We start from the raw sequence: 23,903 nt of genomic DNA, 5'->3' as shown, positions 1-23,903 counted from the left end.
CCAAAACTTTCCAATTTGATGAAAAACATTAGTCTATTCATCCCTACTGTAAAAGTTACTATATTCATCTAATGACATGGCTTTTAAAATCATGCCCCACATTTCTGATCCTCTCTATTATTTTTCAATTATGCTTGAAAAAACTGGTCTATTTTTTCCAGCTAGGCAATATATTACTATAAACAAGTAACATTGAACAAACAAAACACAATAATTTCCTGGGCTTTCACCAATGATTTTCTGTGAAGTGGCAGGTTACCTAGGCTATTGGTCTACCTTCCAAATTATTATAGGCAACAAATATAGCAAATATTTTGCCACAAAAAATTGTATATTTGTTTAAAAAAGCTGTGATATTATTTCTTTGTCCTCCCCCTCTTTAGTTGTTAAATCAATGGCATATATTTTAGGATTTGGTTATGATACCATGCCATTTCTGTATATTAATTCTTAATTATTGTATCTGAAGTATACATTTTAAAATGATATAAAGTGTGGAGACAGTTTTCTCAAGACCATTTTTTAAGACTATCTACTAAACTAGTGTTTTTCCAACTATATTTTTTTTGCTACAACACATAACACCAGCAAAAGAAATTTCTGTTGTCATCTAGTAAACATGCACACATAAACACACACATAGCAGATGGGCCAACAGGTTATCATGTCCAAACTGGGACTGTTTCTGGCAAACCTATGTGAGTATTCTGAATATCCTTTCTACTGTTAAACTGATTCTTCACAGATTTTTTTAAACTATTGAACATTTAGCAATGGCATGACAGCTGGGTTAGTCCCTTGAGGACTTGGAATCAATATGAATTTTATATCTTGATTATAATGTTATGTTTATTAAATAATGAATTTAAATAAATAAATCTAATTTACTAAATTACATTTAATGTCATCTATCATATGATAAATATGTTTTATTTTAAATTATATATGCATCTTTTCACTTAAAATTTATATCCTCAAATGTTAAATTACAGCTTCACTTGATCTAACTTTACTGGTACTTAAAGAATTAAAAAAGTAGATAAAATATCAATCATTTTACTGTCTAAAAGAGGTTTTATTATTATAATGACTAATAATGAAAAGTATAGTCTTAAAATTGAAGCACTGAACTTTCTATAAAAAGAAGGTAAAGACACCATGTAATTTTCTAAAGTTTAAAGTTTCATGGAGCTGCGTCTTTATTTGGAAAGAGAGCAAATCTTAAAGATTACTAAGACAAAAGAGAACATCACAAGTATCCGAAACCCGTGTTAAAAAAAAAAGGGGGGGAAATACAAACCTAGAAGCTTTTGGTTTGTTTGCTTCTTTGCATTTATGCTGTGGTCTCTCAATTTGCCATCTTTTTTTAAAGGCCCATTCACAGGACGCCATCCGAACACAATGCTGTGTGGAAGATGTTGAAAACAATTCCAGATTTAACTTCTCAGCTAAGTGATGAGCATCTGAAAATACTTAGTAAGAATGTCATTTCTGAAACCTGGATAAAAGGCAGCACAGGTAACAAACGAATCTGGAGGGACATTTGGCAAGACAATATGTGTATCACTATTTTGAGTTCTCTATTTTTATATAATATTCATAATTTCTCTTGATATGTTAAATTTATTGTTTGGATGCGTTTCATTGGTAAGGTTATAAATAGTTAAACAAATAACATTTCACATTTCGCATTTTAGTTATATTTTTAAGATGTGCGGTGGTGATTCTTAACTTTGAGCATCCGCCAGAATCCCCTGGAGGACTTACTGAAATGTGTTGCTATGTTCAGCCCCTAAAGTTTCTGGTTCAGTAGGTTTGAGAGGGAGCTTAATTTACACTTCCAATAATATTGCAGATGATGCTACTAGTCTGGGAACCACACTTTGAAAACCACTCATTGACAGAGGCATTTAATAACCATCTAGTATTGGTTTTCATAATTAAGAGAGTAAGTGGTCAAAACAATTGTTTGATCCAGATATTGAATCAGATACTGAGAAAAAAATCTCTTCAGGTTCTAGTTTATTTTCCCAATTTAAATTTCTAGTCCCTTTACCAAGGATATATTGGATACATTATTAGAAATATTTTATATTTTAATGTTTTGGGGAGTGATATACAAATAAACACACAGAGTCCCACATACACTTAAACCAGCAGAGTTCATTTTTTTTGATTTATTGAGTAATTATTAGAAAAGAGGAACTCAATTTATTTAATCCATTCTTTGTGTAAGAGATATCCCTTATTTATTTTTCACAGTATCCAATAAAAATAGATATTATTATTCTCTATAGATGAGGAACATAAGGCACAAAATAGCATGCAGATTGATCCTTATTAAGAACTGAATTTCAAATATGTTTTAGCCCTAATACTAAATTCAATCTTTGTCCACCACACTACTGCTCTTACAAAATGGTTCACCAGGATGATGATATTTAAAATTGAACTGGAACTTTGGAAAACATGTGTCTTATAAAAAGATTTACATATTTTGAGGGTTTCCTCCCAATGCTTCTCTCTCATAATTAGTTTCATTTAATCCAACGGCAAGCAGTGAAAATTAAATCATAGGAATTCTGCAGAGAATAAATGATTTTGAAAAGGAAGAACAAAATTCAACATTGCTTTCCCATTAGCTTGAGGATAGTAATTAAAAAATTAATTTGTTCTATCATAAACCTTTGAAATTAAACTTATTAAGGTAAAAAATATGGAGGCAACCTAAATGTCCTTTAATAGAAGATAGACTACATTGTGATACGTTATTCTATGGAATTCTAGGCAGGGGTTAAAAAGAATGAGATTTACGTACATGGACATAGAAACTTAGGACTATAAATGAAAACAGAATAATTGCAGAACCATATAAATAACATGATAATATTTACAGTATAAATCTTGAAAGTATATGTGCATATATATATATATATATATATATGTATACACACAGATAAAAACACACTGTGAAACTACATAGAAGTAGATTCAGAAGGATACTCCAAAAATACGTATTTTTTAAATTGTTATCTTTGTGAAGGGGAGGAGGAATAGATGGGTAGTGAAAGGAAATATTTAACTTCTTCTTCCCATAAAGATGTATGTGTGTGTGTGTGTGTGTGTGTGTGTGTGTGTGTGTGTGTGTGTGTGTGTAGTCTTTTTATGGCCGCACCCACAGCATATGGAGGTTCCCAGGCTAGGGGTCGAATCGGAGCTATAGCTGCTGGTATAGCCAGAGCCACAGCAATGTAAGATCTGAGCTGCATCTGTGACCTACAACCACAGCTCACAGCAACGCCGTATCCTTAACACACTGAGTGAGGCCAGGGATCAAACCTACACCCTCATGGATCCAAGTCAGATTCATTTCTGCTGAGCCACAATGGAAACTCCATCTTTTCCTATATTTGTGTTGAATTTTTCCATAATAAATAAATGTTCATGTGTTAGTGTTTGGAAGTAGTTATATTTATTTTTTCAGTAAGATTTAAAAACTATTATTAGAAGCAAACAGTGTGTCCTCACTGTATCTTAATAACCCATGTATTAAAATATGAACTTCCATTCGTTGACAGATATCAACTTTAATTTGATCATTTATATTAAATAAGGCTTTGTAACTCACATTTCAATATTGCATATTTTCAAACAAAAAATTCTGGAATTCTCTATATTTACACTTCCTGTGCCTCAACCTTCCTCCTGAGTTTTTAAGACATCTAATTCTGACAGTTTAGATCTATTTCACTATCAAAGCAGTCAACTCATTAAATATCTGACCTTTGTAAATCTCTTTGTTCATCCAACTTAAAAAACAAGCCCAACCAGGTGTCTTTCTTTTTCCCTTTTCTTTATTCATGTGTGCATTGCCCTCCCTCTGTTGTTATTTAAAGTATTCCCCCTTGTAAAACCTCATCACCAGGCTGCTGACTTCAATCTGCTGCTGAGGCTTTTGTTTCTTTCCTGCAATTCCACACAGCTGTTTGCACCTTCTGGTCTCTTTTCTGGCCACAGGTTCTTTGGAACTTCATTATTTAAGGCAGTTTTCTAAACTTACCATTACTCACTCAAGCCTCTCATGCATTCCATTTTCTTAAACAATAAAACATTATCAAGGATAGTAATGTTATGATTTCAAGTGCTGAAGAACACATATAAATGGTGCTAAAACGCTATTCTTATATTAAGATCACTACATATAGATTTCTTATGTTACTATAGTAAAATATGTAACATATATTACGTATAGTAACCTCTTTCTATATGTTGTATAGATATAGAAATAGGTTACTTAATTCAGGTTATTCAAGAGTTTTCTTGGATCTCATTTCATGACCTGGGAAGAAAGCATTTTTATGATTGCTGAACTAAAGCTCATGAAAGCTAAAAGAATCAGCTTACTTGAGAATCCAATTTAATGGCTAACTAGGAATTAGATCTCAGATAAAAATTTCATTAATATCTACCTTTATATTAACATTAAAACATCCCCATGAAATACTTAATATAGGGTTTTCTCTTTGTAGGTTTATATCATCTTTAGTATTTTTTTTTAAGTCCACTAACTCTTATAGTGTTCTATTCTACTTCATTTTATCCCACTTTTTATGAGGTTATATCTCAAAAACACCATAGCTCCTCATTTAAAAAAATCTTATATTTATTTTCATGATGAAAATAGCTTTAGATTACTGAATTTTTTAACTTTTCTTAACCTAATTAGACTTTATTTTCTGTCATGGTTTAAATTTCATATAACAAAAACAAAGTAGCTAAATCTCATGAAAAATTTAGTGGTAATCTTTCCTTTATATAAATTAACCATAATCCAAATAATATGCTCTTACAATAGAATTAGTAAAATATTTATTTCTGTCATAATGACCATGGCTTCCTTAAAGGCAAGCATCGCCTTGAAGAATATGCATCGGTTCTAAAGTGTGGATGCTTTCACTGCAACTAAAATGTTCCTTATGGTTCCTGAAGATTCATCCTTGAAAGTGCATTAATTTTCTCAAAAACTCACAATCATCTCTTGGATAGGGGAAGGGAGAATGGAATTGGGGCCTCAAAAAATTTCCAGAGTTTTAATATGAGATTTTAAGTATTATTAACTAATTTGAATATTATTAGTAGATAACATTTCTAAAAGTTTTTAATTGAAGTTAGCCAAATTTCTTAAAAATAATCTCTAAATTGGTAAAGTTTGGTTATTTATATTTGTTTTAAATTTATAATGTATTTAAACTTTTATAGCAATTCCAACATTAATAAGTATTGTATTCATTGAATAATTAACAAAATAAAAAAATTAATACATGTAGATTATTTTATTTAGAATGACAATTTTGGAACTGGAAGCTGAGCCTAGAAATACTTGACTGTCTCAAGAGTACATAATGAATGCAACACTGGGACTAAATCCAAGCCTCCTAAAATAGTACTTGATCTATTTATAGTACTGTATTTTGAAAATAAGTATATAGTATACATAAAGTATATACATAGTACATTATATTGATTACTATATAGTAAACCATTTAAAATGTTATATATTTAAAGACCTAAATGTAATACTGGAAACTATAAAACTCCTAGAAGAGAAAATAAGTGGATCATTCTTTGACATAAATTGTAGCAATATTTTTTTTTGGATGTTTTCTAAAGCAAAGGAAATAAAAGTAAAAAATAAAGAAATAGAATCTATTTAAACTTAAAAGCTTTTGCACAGCATATAAAATCATCAACAAAACCAAAAGACAACCTACTGAAAAGGAGATAATACTTGCAAATGATACGATTTTTATATAAATAGAGTTAATATCCAAATATGTAAACAGCTCATACAACTCAACATCAAAAAATCAAAACTGAATAAAAAACCAAACAAATCAAGCAGAAGACCTGAAGAGATCTTTTTTCAAAGAAGACATAGAGATGGCCAAAAGGAATAGAAAAGGTGCTAAACATCACTAATCATAAGGGAAATGCAAATTAAAACGTAGTGAGATATCACCTCACACCTGTTAGAATCACTGTCATCGAAAAGACCAGAAATAACAAATGTTGTCAAGTATGTGGAGAAAAGGGAGATTTCATTCACTGTTAGGAGGTATGCAGAAATGTATCCACTATGGAAAACAATAAGGAATTTCTGAAAAAAAACCAAAAAACAAAAAACTGAAAAATAGAACTAGCTTTAGACGTAATTATCCCACTTCTGGGTATTTATCCAAAAAAGCCAAAACCACTAATTTGAAAAGATACATGTACCCCAGTGTTCATAGCAGCATTATTTATAACTGCCAAGATGTGGAAACAACCTAAGTATCCACCTATAGATGAATGAATAGAGAAGATGTAGTACACACACACACACACACACACACACACACACACACACACACACACGAATATTATTCAGCCATAAAAAGAATATTTTTCCACTTGCAACAACATGAATGGACTTGGAGGGTATTATGTTAAATGAAATGTCAGAGAGGGAAAGAAAAATGTTAAATTATATCACTTGCATGTAATCTGAAAAATAAAGCTACTAAATATAATAAAAAAGAAACAGACTTACAGATGTAGAAAACAAAGTAGTGTTTACTGGTGGGGAAAGAAAATGGGAGAGGGGCAAGATAGGGGTTAAGAAAAGGAAATTACTCTGTGTAAAATAAATAAGCTACAAAGATATAGACAATATTTTATAGTAACAATAAATAGTATATAACCTTTAAAAATTCTGAGTCATTATTGTACACCTGAAACTTATATAATATTGTACATCAACTATACCTCAGTACAAAATTAAATATATACTTAATATTAAAAAAATTTTCTTTTAAAATATAGCCTCCTTCTATGCCATTTCAAGTACAGCTATCTCTTTCATAGAAGTGGACTTAGAAACTTTCAAAAAACAAAAAAACAAAAAACAAAAAGGAGTTCCCATTGTGGTGCAGCAAAGACAAATCCAAAGAGGAACCATGAGGTTGCAGGTTCAAGCCCTGGCCTTGCTCAGTGGGTTAAGGATATGGCATTGCTGTAAGCTGTGGTGTACGTGTGGCTTGGATCTGGTATTGCTGTGGCCATGGCGTAGGCTGGAAGCTGTAGCTCTGATTTGACCATAGCCTGGGCACCTCCATATGCTGTGAGTATGGCCCTAAAAAAAGCAAAACAAAACAAAACAAAAAACTTTCAGAATAACTTAATTTGATAATTTTTAAAAATATGTGTAATCTGAGTATTGATGAGATATTTTCTGATGAAAAAAGTTTTCCATTGATCTCAAATTCCCTATATTACTTAAAGTCCTTAAGGGTCTGTCTCCTTAATACCTTAGATATTTTAATAGTGCAAACATGAAAATTAATGTATTGTAAGCAGAAATTACTTAATCAAATTCACAGTCACTGGGCCAAGGCTGGAAGAAAAGGGAGATTTTCTCCAGAGGAACGGAAGAGTTATTTTCATCAGTAAGGTGAACATATCTTATGGGTAGAGTTAAGCAAAGCTCCAACAATAGCCACACAGAAATTGTGTCAGCTGTGAGTAATAGAAAACTGGAAGAAACTAGTTTACAAAAATTTTCAGGTTTATTGATGTTGCATAAGGATAACTCACAAGACAGTTTAAAGGTGTAGGATGAGGCCTCTGAGATTCCCCTTGCCTGCTGCTTTTTATTGCAAGATACTTGTCCTAGCTCCAAAATCCTATCCCTCTTCTAGGTAGCAAGGAAGAAGGCATGCTGTCTGCACACTTGAAAAGCAAAAATCTTACCACTTTTTTATTAAGCAGAATGTTGTCAGATGACCACACAAGTAAAAGTGTCTTGGAAATGAAATTTTAATTAATTAATTAATTAATTAACTTTTTATTTATTTTTGGCTGCACACAAGGCATGCAGAAGTTCCAGGGGTCAGGGATCAAACCCACGTCATAGCAGTGACCCAAGCCACTGTGGTGACAATCTGGATCTTTTATACACTGCACCACAAGAAAACTCTGGGAAATGCAATTTTTAAATTAGCCGATGAAATACCTCAAAAAATTTTGGTTCTATTAGTAAAAGAAAAGGAAAGCATTCATATTGGGAAGGGCACTAGCAATCTTTGCAATAAAATTATTCCACACAATGGATTTCTTTCTATAGCTTTTATTCTATACTCAGAAGTGTCTATTAAACAATATAAATGCATATATTAGAATAAATATTTTCCCAACAGCTGTTCTCCTTTTTGTAAGTGGTCAAAACCATTACTAGTTTTACAAACTCTTATTTTTTTTTCTGTTTTATTTTTTTGTTACTTAATGCTTTTTATTACATTTATAGGTGCATACCAATCATCACAACCAAATTTTACAGCATTTCCATCGCAAACCCTCAGTGCAACTCCCTACCCCTCAAACTGTCTCATTTGGAAACCATTAATTTTTCAAAGTCTGTTAGTCAGTATCTGTTCTACACAGAGGCTGATTGTGTCCTTTTTTAGATCACATATGTAAGTGATAGCATTTGTTGTTGGCGTCTCATTGTCTGACTTACTTCACTTAGCGTGATAATTTCTAGGTCCATCCATGTTGTTACAAATACCTTTAGTTTGTTCCTTTTAATGGCTGAGTAATACTCCATTGTGTATATGTACCACTTCTTCTTTATTCGCTCATCTGTTGATGGACATTTAGGTTGTCTCCATGTCTTGGCTATTGTATATAGTACTGCAATGAAAACTGGAGTACGTTTTTCTTTTCGAGTCATGGTTTTCTCTGGATAGATACCCAGGTGTGGGATTGCTGGATCAAATGGTAGTTCTATATTTAGCCTTCAGCAGAATCTCCATAATGTTTTCCACAGAGGTTGCAGCAATTTACATTCCCACCAACAGTGTACTAGGGTTCCTTTTTCTCCACACCCTCTCCAACACTTATTGTTTGTAGACTTTTTGGTGATGGCCATTCTGGCTGGTGTAAGGGGGTACCTCATCATGGTTTTGATTTGCATTTCTCCAGTGATGAGTGGTGTTGAACATCTTTTCATGTGTTTTTGGCCATCATATGTCTTCTTTGGAGAATTATCTTTTTATATCCTCTGCCCATTTTTGGATTTTTTTTTTTTGTATTGAGCTGTTGGAAGTGTTTATAAATTTTGGAGATTAATCCCTTGTCAGTCAATTCATTTGCAAAGATTTTCTCCCATTCAGTGGGTGGTCTTTTCATTTCGTTTAGGGTTTCCTTTGCTGTGCAGAAACTTTTAAGTTTGATTAGGTCCCATTTGTTTATTTTTGTTTTTATTGTCAATACTCTAAGAGGTGGATCTGAGAAGATGCTGCTGTCATTTATGTCAGAGAGGGTTTGGCCTATGTTTTCCTCTAAGAGTTTTAGAGTATCTGGTATATATCTAGGTCTCTAATCCATGTTGAGTTTATTTTTGTGTATGGTGTTAGGAAGTGTGCTAATTTCATTCTTTTCCATGTGGCTGTCCAGTTTTCCCAGCACCACTTATTGAACAAGCTGTCTTTTCTCCATTGCATATTCTTGACTCCTTTGTTATAGATTAGTTGATGGTGGGTGCATGGGTTTAACTCTGGGCTTTCTATCCTATTCCATTGATCTATATTTCTGTCTTTGTGCCAGTACCATATGGTTTTGATGGCTGTTGCTTTGTAGTATAGACTGAAGTCCGGGATCCTGATGCTTCCAGCTCCATTTTTCTTTTTCAGGATGTCTTTGGCTAGTCTGGGTCTTTTGTGCTTCCAAACAAACATTAACATATTTTGTTCGAGTTCTGTGAAAAATGTTCTTGGTAATTTGATAGGGATTGCCTTGAATCTGTAGATTGCCTTGGGCAGTATAGTCATCATGATAATATTAACTCTCCCAATCCACGAGCATGGTATGTCTTTCCATTTATTTGTGTCATCTTTGATTTCTTTCATCAGTGTCCTATAGTTTTCAGAGTATAGGTCTTTTGTGTCTTTAGGTAGGTTTACTCCAAGGTATTTTATTCTTTTGGATGTGATAGTAAATGGGATTTCTTCCCTAATTTCTCTTTCCACTCTTGCATTGTTAGTGTATAGAAATGCCATTGATTTCTGCATATTAATTTTGTTCCTGGGACTTTTCCAAATTCATGGATGAGCTCTAAGAGTTTTCTGGTAGAGTCTTTAGGATTCTCTAGGTATAGTATCATGTCATCTGCAAATAGTGATAGTTTTACTTCTTCCTTTCCAATTTGGATTCCTTTTATTTCTTTTACTTCTCTGATTGTTGTGGCTAGGACTTCCAAAACCATGTTGAAGAGTGCTGGAAAGAGCAGCCATCCTTGTCTTGTTCCTGATCTCAGTGAGAATTCTTTCAGCTTTTCAACATTGAGAATGATGTGAGCTGAGGGTTTGTCATATATGGCCTTTATGATGTTGAGATAGGTTCCCTCCATGCCCACTTTCTGAAGGGCTTTTATCAGAAATGGGTAATTGATTTTGTCAAAGGCTTTTTCTGCGTCTATTGAGAGGATGATATGGTTTTTATTCTTCAGTTTGTTAATGTGGTGTATCACACTGATGGATTTGTGGATACTGAAGAACCTTTGAATCCCTGGGATAAATCCCACTTGATCATGATGTACAATCCTTTTAATGTATTGCTGGATTTGGTTTGCTAGTATTTTGTTGAGGATTTTTGCATCGATGTTCATCAGTGAAATTGGCCTGTAGTTTTCTTTTTTTGTGGTATCTTTGTCTGGTTTTGGTATCAGGGTGATTGTGGCCTCATAAAATGAGTTTGGGAGTTTCTCTTCCTCTGTGATTTTTTGAAATAGTTTCAGAAGGAGAGGTGTTAGCTCTTCTCTAAGTATTTGGAAGAATTCATCTGTGAAGCTATCTGGTCCTGGACTTCTGTTTATTGGAATTTTTTAAATCACAGTTTCAGTTTCAGTACTTGTGATTTATCCATTCATCTTTTCTATTTCATCTTGGTTTAGTCTTGGAAGATTGTACTTTTCTAGGAATTTGTCCATTTCTTCTAAGTTTTCTGTTTTACTGGCAAATGGTTGCATATAGTAGCTTCTTATGATCCTTTGTATTTCTATGATGTCTGTTGTTACTTCTCCTTTTTCATTTCTAATTTTATTAATTTGAGTCCTCTCTCTTTTTTTTCTTGATAGGTCTGGCTAAGGGCTTATCAATTTTGCTGATCTTTTCAAAGAATCAGCTTTTAGTTTCGTTGATCTTTTCTATGGTTTTTGTTTCTATTTCATTGATTTCTGTTCTGGTGTTTATGATTTCTTTCCTCCTGATGAATTTAGGTCTTGTCTGTTCCTCTCCCTCTGGCTGCTTTAGATGTAAAGTTAGGTTGTTTATTTGAGCTTATTCGTGTTTCCTGAGGTGTGCTTGTATTGCTATAATGTTTCCTCTTAGAACTGCTTTTGCTACATCCCATAGGTTTAGGAGTGTTGTATCTTTGTTGTCATTTGCTTCTAGGTATTTTTTAATTTTCTCTTTGATTTCTGCAGTGATCCATTAGTTGTTTAGTTGCATGTTGTTGAGTCTCCACTTGTTTGTGTTCTTTGCAGTTTTTTTTCTTGTTGTTGATTTCCACTCATATAGTGTTGTGGTCAGAAAAGATGCTTGCTGTGATTTCTATTTTCTTAAAGTTACTGAAGTGTGATTTGAAGCCCAGGATATTATCAATCTTAGAGAATGTTCCATGTGTACCTGAAAAGAATGTGTATTCTGTTGCTTTTGGTTGGAATGTCAAATAAATATCTCTTAAGTCCATTTAGTGTAATGATTTCTTCAGGGCCTGTGTTTCCTTATTGATTTTCTGTCAGGATGGTCTGCCTGTTGCTGAAAATGGGGTGTTAAATTCCCCCACTAATATTGTGTTATTGTGCATTTCTCCTTTTAAAGTTGTTAGCAGTTACCTTATATATTGTTTTCCTATGTTGGGTGCGTAGATATTTAAATTGCCATATCTTCTTCTTGGATTGATCCTTTGATCATTATGTAGTGACCTTCCTTGTCTCTTAAAATAATCCTCATTTTAAGGTCTATTTTGTCTGATATGAGTATAGCTACTCCAGCTTCCCTTTGATTCCTGTTTTCATGGAATATTTTCTTCCATCCTCTCACTTTCAACTTGTACATGTCCCTAGAAGTGAAGTGGGTCTCTTGAAGACAGCATATATATGGGTCTTGTTTTTGTATTCATTCAGCAAGTCTATGTCTTTTGGTTGGGGCATTTAGTCCATTAACATTAAGGTCATTATTGATATATATGTTCCTATTGCCATTTTATTAATTGTTTTAGTTTTTCTTTTTTTTTATTCCCTTCTTCTCTTGTTCTCTCCTCTTGTGTTTTGATGACTATATTTAGTGTTGTATTTGAGTTGATTTTTCTTATTTGTTTGTGTATCAATTGTAGAATTTTTGTTTGAAGTTACTCTGAAGTTTTGATATAAGAGTCTATGTACCAGAGTTCCTGTCATGGCTCAGTGGTTAACAAATCTGACTAGGAACCATAAGGTTGTGGGTTTGATCCCTGGCCTCACTCAGCAGGTTAAGGTTCTGGCATTTCTGTGAGCTGTGGTGTGGGTTCCCTAGTATGTTATTTGTTTCTTTTTTCCTAGCTGCTTTCAATATTTTCTTTTTGTCTTTAATTTTGGTCAGTTTGATTAATATGTGTCTCAGGGTATTCCTCCTTGGGTTTATTTTATATGGTACTCGCTGTACTTCCTGGATTTGAGGGAACGATTCCTTTCCCATGTTAGGGAAGTTTTCGGCTATTATCTCTTTGAATATTTTATTTGTCCCTTTCTCTCTCTCTTCTCCCTCTGGCACCCCTATAATATGGTGCATTTAATGTTATCCCTGAGTTCTCTGGGACTCTCATTTCTTTTCAATCTTTTTTCTCTTTTCTGTTCCACCTCATTGATTTCCACTAATTTGTCCTCCACCTCACTTATTCATTCTTCTGTCTCCTGTATTCTGCTGATGGTTGCTTCAAATGTTTTTTTTTTTTTGTCTTTTGTCTTTTTTGTTGTTGTTGTTGTTGTTGCTATTTCTTTGGGCCGCTCCTGCGGCATATGGAGGTTCCCAGGCTAGGGGTTGAATCGGAGCTGCAGCCATCGGCCTACACCAGAGCCACAGCAACGAGGGATCCAAGCCGCGTCTGCGACCTACACCACAGCTCAGGGCAACGCCGGATCGTTAACCCACTGAGCAAGGGCAGGGACCGAACCCGCAACCTCATGGTTCCTAGTTGGATTCATTAACCACTGCACCATTATGGGAACTCCTCAAATGTTTTTTTATTTCACTTATTGTATTTGCATCTCTACTTGCTTAAGTTTTATATCTTGTCTTTCTTTGCTCAGTGTTTCCTGTGAATTATTGAACTTTGCCTACAGTTTATTTCCAATGTCTTGCATCATCTTCAGCATCAACTGTCTAAAGTCTTTTTTCTGGAGGCTGATAATCTCCAGATCACTTACCTGTTTTTCTGGGGTTTTTTTTTCTTTCTCCCTTATCTGAGTTATAGTTCTCTGTCTTTTCATTTTTAGAGCTTTTTTGCATTGTGACCTTTTTGCAGGCAATAGAGTTGTAGCCTCCTTTAATTTTGGTGTCTGCCCCCCTTGTGGCTGAAGTTGGTATGGGGGCTTGCTGTAGGCTTCCTGATGGGAGGGACTGGTGCCTGCCCAAGGGTAGGTGGGGCTGATTCCTATCCCTCTGGTGGGAGTGGCTTTGTCTCTGGGTGAGATTAGAGGTTGCTGTGTTTCTGGTGGTCTTTTGGCAGCCTGTTTACTGATGGGTGGGGCTATGATCCCACCTGGTTTGTAGTTTGGCCTGGGGCTTCTTAGTATTGGTGGGCAGGGTTCCCAAAATGCTCACCTTCAGAGAAACACACATTGATGAATATTCCCAAGAGCTTTGCCTCCAATGCCCTTTTCCAACAACAAGCCACATTCACCCCCTGTATTCCCAGGAGATGCACCAAGAACTGCAGTCAGATCCGATTGAGATTCCTATGGAGCCTTTGCTTTGTCCTGGGACCCAATGCATGTGAACGTCTGTGTGTGCCTTTCCAGAATGGGGTCTCTGTTTCCCCCCAAGTCCTATGGAGCTCCTTGAGCACAAGCCCCACTTGCCTTCAATGCCAGATGCTCTGGGGGCTCTTTCTTCTTGTGCCAGTACCCCAGGCTTGGGATTTGACATGGGGCTCAGAACTGTCACTCCTGTAGGTGAGTCTCTGTGATAGAGTTACTTTCCAGTCTGTGGGGCTTCCCACCCAAGAGGTATGGGGTTGCTGCTACCTCTTGATATGGCCTCTTCTTTGTATTGTGGAGTAGGATATCTTTTTGAGAGTTTTCAGTCCATTGGGTTGAAGATTGCTCAACATTTGGCTGTATCTTTGTTGTTTTTATGAGAGAAGTTGAGCTCCAGTCCTTCTGTTCCTCCATCTTAATCCCATCTCCTACAGTATTATTATTTTTTTACCTTTCCAGTGTACTTACTACAATGTAGCCCTCATAGAGGTCACTTGATAGCTATTAAAAAGCAATGTTTCTGCAGCATCCTCACCACACAGGTTAGATGTTTAATAAGAAGTATTATTTTGTACCGAGGAAGAATATATTTTAAGCCCATTCATCCAAACTAACACAACCCTTGCTTTAGTGAAGATTGAAAAAAAAAAAACTATCACTCTCCTAGAGTCACTGTGTAGAGATGGTGACTGAAAGAGCCCCACCAGTAAGGATTTAGTTCAGAAAAGAGCAAAGTCAGGCAGTTAATATGTCATAGGGCATAAAAAGAAACGCAATTGTCCATTTAAATCACTTTGTAAAGTTTCCATTTATAGCAAGCTAATAAGCAAAGTGTGAGAAAAGAACTTCTCACAGCACTTGACTAATTTTCTCCAATCTTTGGAAGTCATACAAAGGACAAGAAATGGAGAGACACCATCCATTTCTTATTCCCTGATTATCTGAAATGACAGGCTTCAGAAGAACTAAAGTTGATACATTGCATTCAGAATGCTCACATGTGAACATACCTGCCAGAACTGCCAGCACATAGTTAAACTTTACAAGTTGGGATGATTAGGTGACAGGTTGTGGAGAGTTACAATATGGATTATGAGAAATAATGGAAAAAAAACCTGTTTTTCTTGGTATGATCACTTTCCTTTGCTACATTATATTCTTGACTCAGTTTTATGAGTGACCATAATCTTGTCTAGAGCAAAGATAAATGAAAATCAATAGGAATATGTTGTTACTTATATAAAATAGGCAGAATGGAATTTTTGATGGAGATGTTAACACTTTAAAAATTTAGAGTGCTTTTCTAGTCTTTTTTCTCATGAAGTCTTAAATCTATTAATTGTGATATGGTACTTTCCTAGAATTCATCAATTTCATAAGAGGATTGATTACTATAAATAAATTTCAGAAAAGAGTACTCTAAATGTGTAGACATGTCTTTGTCATTTTTGTTATTTGAGTAACTACTTGTTAGTGCTACTCTAAAGTCACTGTTATTGTATCTAAAAGAAATCTGTTAAACGTGAAGCAATTGTAAGATGTATTGTAGTCATATTTAATATCAAAAAGAAATCTGAGAAATAAAGTCTACAGTATATCTTGTTTGATTTGGTTTTGTTTCAGTGATTGGAAATGATGGATTTTATATAATACTGAAAGGCTTAGCTCGACCTCAAACACAGGTATATAAAAATCTGATTGAAGATAATGAGTCAACGACTTCTTTCATACCTCAGAGTTTCCACAATTTTGTTTTCAGTGAAGACTTCAAAAACTCTGTACTGACTGAGAAGCAGTTAATTCCGTGTGACTCAATGGTAAGAAATGAATATTTATTTTTTAAATAATCAGCAAGTTATTATTATTATAGAAATGTATCTCTTCCAGATATTTAAATCTAAGTATAGTCAGTGCATCCTGAAATATTAAGATGATATATCATTTAAAAATAAAAATTATCTAACACTGAACTTGAATGTGTTTAAAAAAATTACTGAGGGATTCCTTCCACAACATACTGCACACTAGCTAGTGTTATGTGGTATATGTGATTATTGAGAAAAGGCCAATGTAGTTGGATCACTGAAAGAAGAAGGAAGGTCATTTTGATATAATGCAAAGGGAATAGGTGATTTGAGAAACAAAAAAAGAATACTGATCATAAAGGCCTTTTTTTAAAGTATAGTTGATTTATAGTTGTGCCAAATTCTGCTCTACAGCACAGTGACCAAGTTTATATATACACACACACACCTATAGACATACATATATACACACACACACACACATATGTATATATACAAACAATTCTATAAATACACATTCTTTTTCTTCACTACCTTCCATCATGTTCTCTCCCAAGAGACTGGATAGATTTCCCTGTGCTGTATGGTGTGACATCATTACATATCCATTATAAATGTAATAGTTTGCATATACCAAACCCAAACTTCTCATCCATCCTATTCCCTCCATCCTCACCTGGGAAACCACAGATTTTCTCTGTGTCCCTGAGTCTGTTTCTGTTTTATATATAGGTTTATTTGTGCTATATTTTAGATTCCATATATAAGTAATATCATGTGGTGTTTGTATTTCTCTTTCTGACTTACTTCACTTAATATGAGAATCTCTAGGTGCATCCACGTTGCTACAAATGTGATTATTTCATTCTTTCTTATGGCTGAGTAATATTCCAGTGTATATATGTACCACATCTTCCTAATCCATTCATCTGTTGATGGACATTTAGATTGTTTCCATGTCTTAGCTATTGTGAATAGTGCTACAATGAACATAGGGGTACATGTATTTTTCTGAATAATAGTTTTGTCTGGGTATATGCCCAGGAATGGGATTGCTGGATAATATGGTAGTTCTATATTTAGTTCTCTGAGGAACCTTCTTACTGTTTTATCTAGTGGTTGTACCAATCTACATTCCCACCAATAGTGAAGGAGGGTTCCCTTTTCTCGACACCCTCTCCAGCATTTGTTATTTGTTGACTTGTTAATGATGGCCATTCTGACCAGTGTGAGGTGGTACCTCATTTTAGTTTTGATTTGCATTTTTTGGTCTGCATTTGAAATAAAAAGATAAGAAATTAAGAAAAAAATTCAGTACATATATAGATGGTTAGATCAGCATATAATGGGTACCACAAACTAAAAAACTACAGTGCGTAAACACATAAAAAAGAAATAGCAAGTCAAATACAGCACTAAATATAGTTAGCAAATCAAAAGAGAAGAGAACAAAAGAGAAAAGGAAGAAAAAAGACCTAAAACAACAAATCCAAAACAATTAAGATACAGGCAGTAAGTACATAGTTATCCATAATTACACTGAATGTAAATGGATTAAATGCTCCAACCAAAAGACACAGACTGGCTGAATGGATACAAAAATAGACCCATATATATGCTGTCTTCAAGAGACCCACTTCAGTTTCCTAAAGACACATACAAACTGAAAGTAAGGGGTTGGAAGAAGGTATTATATGTCAATGGAAATTAAAGGAAAGCTGGAGTAGCAATACTCATATCAGGCCAAATAGCCTTTAAAATGAAGGTCACAAGAGACAAGGACATTACATAATGATCAAAGGCTCAATCCAAAAAGATATAATAATTATAAATATATATGCATCCAACATAGGAACACCACAATATATAAGGCAACTCCTAACAGCAATATAATATTGGTGGGGGACTTTAACACCCCTCATACATCAGTGGACATATCATCCAGACAGAAAATCAACAAGGAAACGTAGGCCTTAAATTACATCCTAGATCAAATAGACCTAACTGATATGTATAGAACATTCCATCACAAAGTAGCAGAATATACATTCTTCTCAAATGCACATGGAACATTCTCCAGGATAGATTGCATCTTTGGCTACAGATCAAGCCTTGGTAATTAAAAATAATTGAAATTATTTCAAACATTTTCTCTGACCACAATGCTATGAGACTAGAAATCAACTACAAGAAAAAGAAAAAAGCAAAAAACGCAAACTCCCAGGAGCTAAACAATTCACTACTAAACAACTAACGGATCACAAAGAGGAACTCAAAAGATGCTTGGAGACAAATGACAATGAAGATAAAACAATCCCAAGCCTATGGGACATAGGAAAAGAAGTTCTGAGAGGGAAGTTTATAGCAATACAATCTTACCTCAGGAAATAAGAAAAATCTCAAATAAACAACCTAAACTTATACCTAAAACATCTAGAGAAGGAAGAACAGACAAAGCCCAAAATTAGTAGAAGGAAAAAATCATAGAGATGGGAGCAGAAATAAATTAAATAGAGGCAAAGAAAACAATAGAGAATATCAATGAAATCAAAAGTTAGTTCTTTATAAAGATCAGAAAAATTGATAAAAAATATTTAGCCAGACTCATCAAGCAAAAAAGGGAGTTAATCAAGTTAAGAATATGTTCTTATGCTGTTTATCTCAAAGGCAATGCTAAGGTAATCAAGAGATTGATTCCATTACAATCTGAAGTTGTACTTGAAGAAAATTCTTTACTTATATGTAGTATTTCAAGAATATATATATATAGTATTTCAAGCTAGTAAAAAACATAAAATTCAGTATATTTCTGGATGTCTGGATATTCCATATGTGAATCAGATACGGTTCAACTAACCAGAATTGTGACTAACAAAAGCCAGTTTGGATTTATGATGATCAAGATATATTCAGAGGAGAAAGAGCCAAAGAAAGCAATTAAAATCAAATTTGTTTGGCACTATAGATTGAAGTCAGGAAAACCTTGAATGTTCTCAGATTAAAGAAGGATGAACATGGATGAAACCAATAAAGAGAATTTAAAAAGGAGACAAGACCATAAAAGTATCATTTTTGATCACACATAAAGGGTAATGTTTCTAATGTATTTGATAGGGATGGAAAAGAATGCATTCACCACTCAATGGCCAAGTACCATGTACCGGATACTTTTTGTCAGTTTACTTTAGAAACAAAAGCACATTTAGCACAGCTGATGTAATTACTGCTGCTACTTTGTTGACTTTGTCATAGTACACTCCAATCCTCTAGGATCTATTTTTTGGAGGGGGGTGCAAAACTCATGAATTAAATGAGAATAAGATGGGACTACCATCTCTGAATCCTGCATTTTAGGTCTACTAATGCATTACCAATCTCTGTCATTCTACCTGGGATATAGTATTGTTTTTGTTCCAGCTTTATTGAGGTATAATTGACAAAGCGTATATATTTAAGGTGTATATATTGATGTTCCAGTATGTTTACATTGTGAAATGAGCACCTCAATCAAGCTAATTAATATAACCATCATCTCACATAGCTTTTTCTGTTTGTGGTGAGAACACCTATCAATTCTCCTAGTAAAATTCAAGCACACAATACAGTATTGTTGGCTATAGTCACCACACTGTACATTAGCATGCCAAGATTTACTCATCTTGCATACCTGGAAGTTTGTACCTTTTGATCAACATCTCTCCATTTGACCTATTCCTACTCACTTGTAAACAACATTCTATTCTCTTCTATGAGTTTGATTATTTTATTTTATTTTATTTTATTTTTTGTACTTAAATTGGATTATATTTGCACACATCTATAAAGTTACTTAGACACTGAATTGTATACTTATGATGGTTAAATTTTACCATCTATAAATTATAAAACAATAAAGCAATAAAATATTGTTTTTCCTTAATCTTATATTGATAGGTTTATTTTTTAGATTTTGTTGTTTTTTGCTTTTTTTATCTTATATATATATATTTTTTCTATTGTACAGCATGGTGACCAAGTTACACTTACATGTATACATTCTTTTTTCTCACATTACATTTTCCATCATAAGTGACTAGACAGAGTTCCCAGCGCTACACAGCAGGATCCCATTGTTAATCCATCCCAAAGGAAACATTCTGCATCCATTTACCCCAAGCTCACAGTCCCTCCTATCTCCTCCCCTTCCCCTTTGGCAACCACAAGTCTATTCTCCAAGTCCGTGATTTCCTTTTCTGTGGAAAGTTTCCTTGGTGCCATATATTAGAGTCTAGATATAGTGATATCATATGGTATTTCTCTTTCTCTTTCTGACTTACTTCACTCAGTATGAGAATCTCTAGTTCCATCCATCTTGCTACAAATGGCATCATTTTGTTCTTTTTTATGGCTGAGTAGTATTCCATTTTGTATACACCTCATATTCCTAATCCAATCATTTTACAATGGACATTTGAGTTCAACTATTTTAGATTATAGGTATAAGTGAGATAATACAATATTTGACTTTGTATATTTGACTTATTTAACTCAGCATTATGTCTTCCAGATTCATGAGCATTGTCACAAATGGGATTTCCTTCTTTTTCAGACTGAATAATACCCCATTATTTATCTATGTCTGTATTTATGTATTTATATATCCTATCTTCTATCTCCATTCATTCATGTGTAAACACATAGTTTGTTTCCAATATCTTAGCTATTGTGAATAATAATGCAGTAAGCATAAAAATGTGGATATCTCAAGATCCTGTTTTTATTTCTTTAGATGTCTACACAGAAGTGGGATTGCTAGATCATGTTCTGTTTTGAATTTTTTTTGGAGAAGCTCCATACTATTTTCCTAATGGCTGTACAAATTTACATGTCCACCAAGAGTTGGTGTACACAAGGATTCCCTTTCCAATATTTTTTTTCCCCAATATTTACCCTTTGTCCTTTTGATAATAGCCTTTTGACATGTATGAGGTGTTATCTCATTGTGGTTTCAATTTTCATTACATACATTTTCGTGTACCTGTTGGCCATTTTACATCTTCTTTTGAGAAATGTCTGTTTAGGTCATTTTCCCATTTTTAAAAATTGTGTTATCTATTTCTTTCCTATTGAATTGAGTTCTTAAATTTCCATTGTTAACCCCTTATCTGATATAAACTTTGAAACTATTTTCTTCCATAATATGGATTGGCTTTTCTTTTCTTTTTTTACTTTTTCTTTTTTTTTTGTTTTTTGTCTTTTCTAGGACCTTACCTGTGGCATATGGAGTTTCCCAGAATAGGGGTCTAGTCAGAGCTGTAGCTGCTGGCCTATACCACCGTCACAGCAATGAGGGATCTGAGCTGGTCTGTGACCTACACCACAGCTTACGGCAATGCTGGATCCTTAACCCACAGAGTGAGGCCAGGGATTGAACCTGCAACCTCATGGTTCCTAGTCATATTCATTAAGCACTGACCCATGACGGGAACTCCCTGGATTGGCTTTTCATTTTGATTTTTGCTTAAAATAAATGCTTTGAAGAACATTTTTAAGTTTAATACAGTTCGATTTGTTATTACTTTTGTTATTTGTAGTTTTGGTATTGTATCCAAAAAATCAATGTAAAGACCAATGTCATGGAGCTTCTTTTTATATATTCTTCTAGTTTTACATCAGATCTTATCTTTAAATCTTTAACCCTTTTCAGGTTAAATTTTGTAGTGTGGTATAATTCTCCAATTTCTGCATTTGGTTATCTGGTTATCTAAGCACTATTTATTGAAGAACCTATTCTTCCTCTTTTGAGTGTTCTTGGAACCCTTGTCAAATATAAATTGACTGCATGTGATGGTGTTAATTTCTGAGCTCTCTTTTTTGTTTCATTGTGTTTATTTTATTGGTAGTACCATACTGTTTTATATTGCAGCTTTTAGCATAGTTTGAAATCAGGAAGTGTTTTGCCTCCAACTTTGCCTTTTTTTTTTCCTCTCAGGATTGGTTTGGCAATTCAGGGTCCTTTTGTGGTTCCATACAAATGTTAGGAATATATTATTTCTGTGAAAAATGCCAATGGAGTATTGATAGGGATTACATTGAATCTATATATGGCTTTAAGTAGTATAGACATATTAATAATATTAGTTGCTCCAATCTACGAGCATGGGATCTGTATGTATCTTCATCAGTTTCTTTCATAAAAATCTTACAGTTTTCATTGCACAGACATTTCAGTTCTTTGTTTATACATGATCCTAATTATTTTGCATCTTTGATGCTATCATGAATGGGATAGTTTCTTTTCCAGATGTTTTGTTAGTGTATAGAAATACCACTGATTTCTGTGTAAGAATTTTATATTCTGAAACTTTGAACTAACCCTAACACTAACCCTAACCCCTAACCCTAACCCTAACCCAACAGTTATTTTTGTCTTTTTTCTGCATATAAGGTCCTATCACCTGAAAATAAGAAGATTATAGTGTCCTGTCTTTATTTCTTTGTTTTGACTAATTGTTCTAACTAGGACTTCCAGTACTATATTGAATAATGGCAGTGAGAGTGGTGCCCTTGCCTTTTTTCTGATCTTACAGGAAAAGCTTTCTACTCTTTCATGATTGATTATGATGTTAGCCATGGCTTTGTCAGGTATGGCTTTTATTATGTTGAGGTTTTTTACTTTCTGTATCCATTTTTTGAAGGCTTTGCAATGAAAGACTGCTATGTTTTGTCAATTTTTTTTCTGTATCTATTGAGATGATCATAGGATTTTTATCTTTCATTCTATGAATGTAGTGTATCACATTTATTGATTACATATGTTGAACCTTCCTTGCATCCCAAGGATAAATCCCCCTTGATCATGGTGTATAATTCTTTTAATATGTTGTTGAATTTGGGCTAGAAGTGTGCACATTTTATCTATATTAACTTTTTCTATCATGAACACAATGTTTCCATTTATCTATGTTTTCTTCAATTTCTTCATTAATGATTTATAATTTTCAGTGCACATATCTTTCACCTCTTTGGTTAAGTTTATTCCTAAGTATTTTATTATTTTTGTTATTCTTGTATATAGAATTGCTTTCTCAATTTCTTTTTTTTTTGTATAGCTTGTTCTTGTGTATAGAAAAGACAGTTATTTGTATGTTTATTTTGTAATATGCAATTTTATTGTATTTATTTATTATTGCTAACAATTATTGGTGGAGTTTTGGGGGTTTTGTACATATAATATTATGTCATTTGTGAACAGATAATTTTACTTTTTCCTACTGACCTGGATGTCTTTCTTCTCTGCTCCTTCTCCTCCTCCTTTTCCTTCTTTTTCTTTTTTTTTGTACAATTGCTCTAAAATTTCAGTACTATGTTGAAGAGAAGTAGAAAAAGTGGGCATCCTTGCTTTTTATTGGATCTTACAGGAAAAGCTTTTAGGTTGTACCGTATTGATTGTGATGTTTGCTGCAGATTTTTCACATATGGCCTTTACTTTGTTAGGTTCATTACTTCTACAGCTATTTTATTCAGCATTTATCATGAGTGAATGTTGGATTTTGTCAAATGCTTTTTCCGCATCTATTCATGATCATGTAATTTTATATCTGATACTGTTAATGTGGTGCATCACATTGATTAATTTATAAACATTGAACCATCCTTGCATCTCAGGGATAGGTCCCACGTGGTTGTGGTGTATTATCCTTTAAGTTCGTTACCATTTTATTGAATATGTTTGCATCTATGTTCCTTGGGGATATTTGCCTGTAGTTTTCTTTTCTTTGGTATATTTGTCTAGCTTTGGTATCAATGTTTTGGTATCAATGTTATGTTGACCTAATGCAATGAGTTGAAAGTGATCTTTCTATTTTTTTTTTGAATAGTTTAAGAAAAATTCATATTGATTCTTCTTTGTACTTTTTGTAGAATTCACCTGTGAAGTCATTCTGCTCCGGGCTTTTCTTTGTTGCTTGATGTTTGGTGATTTAATAATCCTGTTTCTTATTCATTGGCTCAGGTTTTTATTTTTCCTTGATTTACTTTTGATAGAATGTGTATTTCTAGAAATTTAT

General features: G+C 33.7%; 1 protein-coding gene across 1 annotated transcript in view; it reads left to right on the top strand.

Annotated features, from left to right (window-relative positions):
• CNBD1 (cyclic nucleotide binding domain containing 1) overlaps positions 1-23,903 on the top strand; it is a 560,677-nt gene that overhangs the window by 290,051 nt on the left and 246,723 nt on the right. Inside the window, exons 5-6 of the mRNA XM_047782853.1 lie at positions 1,373-1,518; positions 15,674-15,867. Coding sequence (XP_047638809.1) covers positions 1,373-1,518; positions 15,674-15,867 — 340 coding nt within the window. The remainder of the gene's footprint in view (positions 1-1,372; positions 1,519-15,673; positions 15,868-23,903) is intronic.

Source organism: Phacochoerus africanus, chromosome 6, assembly GCF_016906955.1.
Source record: "Phacochoerus africanus isolate WHEZ1 chromosome 6, ROS_Pafr_v1, whole genome shotgun sequence".
Classification (NCBI taxonomy): Eukaryota; Metazoa; Chordata; class Mammalia; order Artiodactyla; family Suidae; genus Phacochoerus; species Phacochoerus africanus.
Note: the sequence above shows the minus strand (reverse complement) of the source record. Positions and strands in the feature narration are given on the sequence as shown.